At 43.4% G+C, this 7,923-nt stretch overlaps 1 protein-coding gene across 1 annotated transcript; it reads left to right on the forward strand.

Annotated features, from left to right (window-relative positions):
- The first annotated feature begins 969 nt into the window (after positions 1 to 969).
- Positions 970 to 2,853, forward strand: LOC130965883 (uncharacterized). Its single transcript, XM_057890641.1, has one exon. It carries the CDS (start codon positions 970 to 972, stop codon positions 2,851 to 2,853), a length of 1,884 nt encoding a protein of 627 aa, XP_057746624.1.
- The last annotated feature ends 5,070 nt before the right edge of the window (positions 2,854 to 7,923 follow it).

The following is a 7,923-nucleotide window of genomic DNA, read 5'->3' on the forward strand; positions in this document are numbered from 1 at the left end:
AAATGGATGTAAAGTACAGTTATTAAGACGTCAAATTTAAATTATTAAATATATAAAAATAATTTTAAATATAAACGCATCATTATTTGCAAGCACATTGGTCAAACTTAGCTTTTAATTGTAAAATATCTTATTTCCAAACAAGCTTGATATAAGTCAAATTTCAAGTATTATTTGCAAGCACATTGTCAAACTTAGCTCTTAATTGTAAAATATCTTATTTCCAAACAAGCATGATATAAGTCAAATTTCAAGTACGAAGATATGACTTGATATTTGGCCGAAAAACATAGATTTGTGATATTTTATCTTTTCAATAATATTATACATATTGATGTGTACCCTACTATATTCGGGAACAAGATTAACACTGAAACCGAGCTTAAACCCCGAAAACAAACAAGTAAGAACAAAAATCTCTGACTAAGTCATCCTTATCCCCTAACCGTTATCCACAACAACGAAACCCACCTCTCAAACCAAATCACGTCTCTACACAAGTCAAAGATATTGGTAACGGCGCTTACCAGATATATCAGAACAAACTAGGCCCTTACTAACACACTATTCGCGTATAAAACCAAAACTAACCCAACCACAAAGAGCAGGTCACAGAACTCATTCTTATTTGTTATTCTTTACTCTCTTATAACTCAAATACTTACTTGAGCATCGGAGTGTCTTGTGCAGGTGCTCCTGCCGCTGTGTTTCAGAGAACCGAGGTCATTCCGCACCATTGGGCCAAGACGACGTATGACTTTGTCAAGAAGTCAAGTGCTCAACTGAAAGCCATATACCTCGGCGTACTCAGGACGGAACATTTGGCGCCCACCGTGGGGCCGAAGATCTAACCCCACTCTATTACCACTTTCCCTTTTTTATTTTCTTGTTCTACGCAGGGTTCATCAAGCTGGTGACATGGCCGACAACGGAATTCAAATACCCAGTCAGGCCGAACTTATGGCCCAGATGGCCGAACTGCAAGCAGAAGTCAAGAGACTAGCTGAGCTATCCACCCAGAGCAGCAAACAAGAGGAAGGCAACTCCAAAGGTTCAACCCAAGGCAGAGCCGAACTCATAGGTGTCAACTCCCCTAAGGAGAAACTGACCTTGGACAACCCGTTTTCTGAGGAAATCACGAATTTCCAAATGCCAAAGCATTTCACACTCCCTTCCTCTCTTGAGCTGTATAAGGGGATTGGTGACCCCCGGGCTCACATTAAAAAATTTCAATCTATGATGTTTTTTAACGGACCTAATAACGATCCTGTGCTTTGCAGAGCTTTCCCTACTTATCTAGACGGGGCTGCCCTATTTTGGTTTTTGAAATTGTCTGCAGGATCAATCGCTTCCTTCGAAGATCTGGCCAGGTCTTTCATCGACTACTTTGCAGCAGCTCGGATCTATGTACATGGATCAGACTATCTCAGCACCATCCGCCAGGGCCCACTGAAAAGCTTAAAAGATTATATGACCAGGTTCACAGATGCCACCATGGAAATACCTGACCTAAACCCTGCCGTCCACCTACATGCCCTCAAAGCCGGACTCAGGCCTGGAAAATTCAGAGAAATAATCGCGGTTACCATGCCAAAAACACTGGACGAATTCCGGGAAAGGGCAGCAGGACAAATGGAGATCGAAGAACTCCGAGAGGCCGACAAAACCGAAAGGAGACCAAGAAAAGAGGACGACAGACCCTTCAGATCAGCGAACACTAGAGACCTTGGCAAACCATTCAAGCTCACCCCAAAATTCAATAACTACACCAGATTCAATACGAAGAGAGAAAAGATAATCAAAGAAATACTCAATGCCAAGATTATAAAGTCACCAACCAGAGCGGGAAGCTACCAACATCAGCGATTCGTCGACAAAAGCAAGCATTGTGGCTTCCACCAGAAATATGGTCATACAACCGATGAGTGCGTGATAGCCAAAGACCTCTTGGAAAGATTAGCACGCCAGGGCCTCTTGGACAAGTACATCGAGGGGCGAAAACACAGGGAAAGCAACAAAGAAGAACGTCATCAAACCTCGGCCAGAAAAGACACCAACAAATGGCTTAACAACAACCCACCTAAGGGGGTTATAAACTGCATATCTGGAGGATTCGCAGGAGGCGGAGAAACAAATTCAGCACAGAAGCGGAGTTACCGTGCAATGCTAGCAATCAAAGGAACAACACCGCCAAACAACAAAGATATGCAGGACCTAGAAATCACTTTTAACCAAGCTGATATATGCTCAGCCACCCCTCACACAGACGACCCAGTAGTAATCTCCATTCAAACAGGCAACCTTCTGGTAAGAAAAGTCCTTTTGGACCCAGGTAGTAGTGCAGATGTCCTGTTTTACTCTACTTTTTCAAAAATGAATCTATCTGAAAAACTAATGCAACCCTCATCTGGAGAATTAGTAGGATTCTCTAGAGAAAGAGTGTCGATCAAGGGCTATATATGGCTAAGGACTACAATGGAAAATGACCCGTTGTCAAGGACCTTGGACATACAATACCTAATAGTTGACTGCCCTAGTCCTTATAACATTATTCACGGAAGACCTACTCTGAACATGTTCAGAGCAGTCATATCTACTTATCATCTATGTGTTAAATTTCAGGCACAGGGCGGCAAGATAGTAACAATACATTCAGATCGCCAACAAGCTCGGCAGTGCTATAATGCGAGCCTAAAAAGATCGGACACAAGCCTGAAACAACGTGAAGTCCATTCAATACATGGCACGGAAGTATTATCCTTGGCCGAGCTTGATCCTCGAGGGGACACCCAAGAAAGACCTCAACCAGCAGACGAGCTCCAGAAAATCCAACTGACCCATATGCCGGAATAGGTAACATACATCGGCCAAGCATTACAAGGACAGCAAAGGTCGGAACTGATAAAATTATTGCAAACAAACGCCGACCTATTCGCCTGGACCCCAGCGGACATGGCCAGTATAAGCCCAGACGTAATCTGCCATAAATTGGCCACCGACAGGACAAGCCGACCTATAGCTCAGAAGAAGAGAAACATTGGAGCGGAAAAGTCAAGGGCAGCCTTAGAAGAGACAGAGAAACTCCTCAAAGCCAACTTCATCAAAGAAATCCGCTTCACCACATGGCTCTCAAACGTAGTAATGGTAAGGAAAAATTCAGGTAAGTGGCGCATGTGCATCGACTTTACAGATTTGAACAAGGCATGCCCTAAAGATGCTTATCCTTTACCATGCATCGATAAACTCGTAGACAACGCATCAGGTTTCAAAATCTTAAGCTTCATGGATGCATACTCTGGCTACAACCAGATCCTTATGCATCCAGAAGATCGAAGCAAGACTGTATTTATAACTGAACATGGTAATTTCTGCTATAGAGTTATGCCATTTGGCCTAAAGAATGCAGGTGCAACTTACCAACGATTGATGGACAAGGTATTCCGACATCAAATAGCTCGGAACATCGAAATTTACGTCGACGACATGGTAGCCAAGACCACCCCAGAACGGTCACACTGTGACGACCTCAAAGAAATATTCGAACAGATCCGATCATACAATATGAGGCTCAACCCGAAAAAATGCGCCTTTGGAGTACAAGGAGGCAAATCCCTCGGGTTTATGCTAACCTCACGAGGAATTGAAGCGAACCCTGAAAAGTGCAAAGCAATATTCAACATGGCAAGCCCTAAAACGATGAAAGAGGTACAACAATTAGCAGGAAGGGTAGCCGCACTTTCTCGATTCCTACCAACAGTATCAAGCCGATCTTACCTGTTTTTCCAGACGATCTTAAAAGATAAAAAATTCCAATGGACAACAGAATGCGAGAGGGCGTTTGACGAGCTTAAAAACATCTTATCATCACCACCCGTGCTACAGAGACCTATAGTCGGTAAACCCCTATATTTGTATTTATCCGTTTCCAATCATTCTATAAGCTCGGCTCTGGTCATTGAGACAGGAAAGACACAACAGCCAGTATACTTCGTCAACAGAGTCATGCAACTGACAGAGCAAAGGTACCCGAAGATAGAACAGCTAGCCTTAACACTCGTAATCACGGCAAGAAGACTAAGGCACTATTTCCAAAGTCACACAATAATAGTAAGGACAAATCACCCATTAAAGCAAATATTAGCGAAGCCAGAACTGGCCAGACGCTTGACCAAATGGTCGATCGAGCTTTTGGAATTCGACATTTAGTTCCAACCTTGGTCGGCCCTGAAAGCACAGATCCTCGCCGATTTCATCACGGAATTGACACCTGACGAACATAACAAAACATGGGAATTACATATGGACGGAGCGTCAAACCGAGAAGGAAGTGGGGCCGGAATAATCCTAAAAGAAGGGGACGAGGTAATAGCAGAACAAGCCCTCCAGTACCATTTCGCAGCAAGCAACAACCAGGCCGAGTATGAGGCCCTCATAGCAGGACTCAAGCTCGCACTAAGCCACCAAGTACAAAGCCTGACAGCACATTGCGACTCCCTCCTGGTGGTTCAACAGATCCGAGGTGAATTCCAGGTAAAAGATCCTTTGCTAGAACAATACTGGCTCATAGCAAAGGATCTCATTTCAAAATTCAGTTCATTTACTATACTGCATGTCCATAGAGAATAAAATGTTAGGGCAGACATATTATCCAAACTTGCCGCCACTAGGGCAAATACACAAACATCGGCACTATCACAACTCACACTCACAAAACCAAGCACTGAACTATTATACATAGAAAACATTAACCGCCTTCATGATTGGAGAACACCTTTTTTGGAGTACATAAATACAGGTACCATACCCAGTACGGAGCCCAACCAACAACAGTTCAGACGTAAAGCAAGCTTCTATACAAAGATAGCAGAAGAGCTATACAGGCGCGGTTTTTCGCAGCCATTGCTAAAATGCTTAAACAAGGATGAAGCAAGAGAGGTAATGGACGAAATTCATGAGGGTGTATGCGGAAATCACATAGGAGGACGAGCTCTCGCTGCAAAAATAGCCAGGACAGGATACTACTGGCCGACCATGAAGAGAGACTGCTTAGCAAAAGTCAAGGCATGTGACAAATGCCAGAAACATGAAGCCATCTCCACAAAACCGGTTGAGGTATTGCACAGCATGGAGGTAAGCTGGCCTTTTCACAAATGGGGACTCGACATCCTCGGCCCATTTCCAATAGCACCAGGTCAGGTAAAATTTCTTTTAGTATCAATAGACTACTTCTCAAAATGGAAAGAAGCACAACCCTTAGCAAGAATAACAGCTGAAAAGGTACGATCTTTTATATGGAAAAACATAATATGCCGATTTGGAATACCAAAGGAAATAATATCAGACAATGGTAGACAATTTACAGATAATAAGCTCGGCTCGTTTTTAAGAAATTTCAATATACAACATCATTTTAGCTCGGTCGAACACCCACAAACCAATGGGCAGGCCGAAGCTGCTAACCGAGTTGTGTTACAGGCGATCAAGAAAAAGCTCGATAACGCGAAGGGAGAGTGGGCCGAGCTAATACCGGAAATATTATGGAGCTACAACACCACGGTACAAAACACCACGGGCGAGACACCCTTCAGACTAGTCTATGGTTCGGAAGCATTAATTCCCGTAGAAATCGGGATTCCAACAATAAGAGCCGAGCTATATGAGGAACAACATAACACAAGAGCCAGAAGCCGAGCTCGACCTAGCCGAGGAAGATAGGAAAATCGCTGCCATCAAACAAAGAGCTCAGAAACAACTGGCAGAAAAGAAGCACAACAAAAAGGTCATGCCGAGGACCTTCTCGGAAGGCGATCTGGTTCTCAGACGAACAGAAGAAGCTAGACGACCTCATTCACACGGCAAGCTAGCCGCAAACTGGGAAGGCCCATTCCGAATATCAAAAGTACTCAGAATGGGAGCTTACTAACTTCAAACACTATAAGGCAATACAATGTTGGGGAACTGGAATGTCTCCTCCCTGAAAATGTACAGATCATAACTTGTATAGTTAGCGAATGAGGGCACTCTTTTTCCCCCTTAGAGCTTTTTTCCCAAAAAAAGGGTTTTGCCTAAGGAGGGTTTTAACGAGGCCGGACACACAATACATTCAAAGAAGTACGAATGACTATTTTTAGACAAATCTAATTCTAACCCACAAATCCGAAAACAATAAAGCATATGCTAAATCAATCACAGTAAAGCAATATTTCAAAACATGTTCAACACATAGCCGAAACAAAATACACCATTCAAGTTACTAATACAAAATCAAAAGGACCAAAACATCAGTCTACAAAGCTAAACTCGGCCAAACAAAAAAATAAGTTACAAACAACTACGAATCAGGGAGCATTCTCGTCATGCTCCTCAGCAGTACCATCCACGATCATCTTTCCACCAACTACGATCTTGGTCACGTCCAAAAGATCACAATTAAACTCAGGAGCCAAGAAGGAGATTTGACTAACAGCACGATCAAAACCAGAAGAAAACATCTCCATCCCTACCTCCTCCAATTCGTGAACCCGAGCTGTTAACTTTCCTTTGGCAACATCACTCTCCTTGATCTCAGCTTGCAACAATCGAACCTGATCCCTCAAGCGTCCAACCTCATCCTCAGAATCCTTTGTCCTGGTTACAGCATTAACCACGGCATCATCTTTTTCTTTCAAAGACTTCTCCAACTCGGTGACTTTTTCTTTATAAGACGCATCAAGCTGAGAAGCTTTATCTACTACCTCTTGTTGTTCGGCACCTATAAGCTCGACGGTACGACCAACACATAATAGGCGAGAGGAAACAATCTACAAAGAAACAACAAAATGTAAGGATCAAAGACCAAATGAAAATAAAAAAGACCATAAAGAAAACTGACCTGAACAAACTTCCCAAGGGCCTCCATGCCAACCCTTCGAGTCATAAGCATGTCCCCCGGGTACTGAGACGCCCTATCCGAAAGCCCAGCAAAATCAAATTGCTCACTCCACAGAGACTGAGAACTCGACCCTGGAACAAAGCCATGGAGACTTTTCTGACGATCAAAAGCAACCTCACCACCTCCCCGAGCCTCCTGCTCGCCCTCCGAGATAATCTCCAACGATTTCTCATTCTCGTCCCTCTTCCTCTTGTACGAAGACGTCGGCTGGGTAGTAGAATGAGCAACTTGACCACCATCGTCCTTCTGCACCCCCACACCACCAATACTTTTCTCTTTTTTCTTCTTCAGGAAAGACTGAAACTTCGTCGGATCAATAAGAGGAGCTCGGCCACCTGACAACATCAAAGATTAGAAAACACTATAAACCTCAGCAAAACTAATAACAGACAAACAAGGATACCTATATACGCTTTCAAGCCCTCATTATCACCAGAGTCATACAAATGCAGAAGCTCAGAAATTGATAGACACTCTCCGGCAGCAAAACCCTCAACCAAAAAATCCAAAAGAGATTCCTCCTCCCCATTCAACTCGGAAGCCTCAAGAATCTGACTCGGCTCAGAACACCAGTAAAGAGGAAACCTCTTGATAAGCTCATCATCCAAATAGAACGGGTACTCGGCCTCGCTGCCCTAACTTTAACAAACAGGGATTTAAAATTCTTAAATGAAGATTTGTACAAGAGAAACAAGGAACGACCTGGAAAACTACTAAGACAAACCCACAGACCCTTTCGAACACCTTTCGACTGAAACAAGGAGAAAAACAATGGCAAAGAACAAGGAAAGCTGAGGAAATCCATCAAACACTCAAAGGCACGAAGAAATGCCCACGAATTTGGGTGAAGTTGCGAAGGCGCGCAGTTAAGCTGCGTAAGAACATCACACTCGAAAGAAGTAAAGGGGAATCTCACACCTAGTTCAAAGATACAGGGGGTATACATATAGAAATACCCCCAATCACCCCTCCTTTCACAAACCCTATCAGTA

Source organism: Arachis stenosperma, chromosome 3, assembly GCF_014773155.1.
Source record: "Arachis stenosperma cultivar V10309 chromosome 3, arast.V10309.gnm1.PFL2, whole genome shotgun sequence".
NCBI classification, from domain to species: Eukaryota; Viridiplantae; Streptophyta; class Magnoliopsida; order Fabales; family Fabaceae; genus Arachis; species Arachis stenosperma.

Excerpts from the sequence above, each read along its gene's own strand:
- LOC130965883 (XM_057890641.1), top strand. The coding sequence starts at position 970 with ATGGCCGAACTGCAAGCAGAAGTCAAGAGACTAGCTGAGCTATCCACC.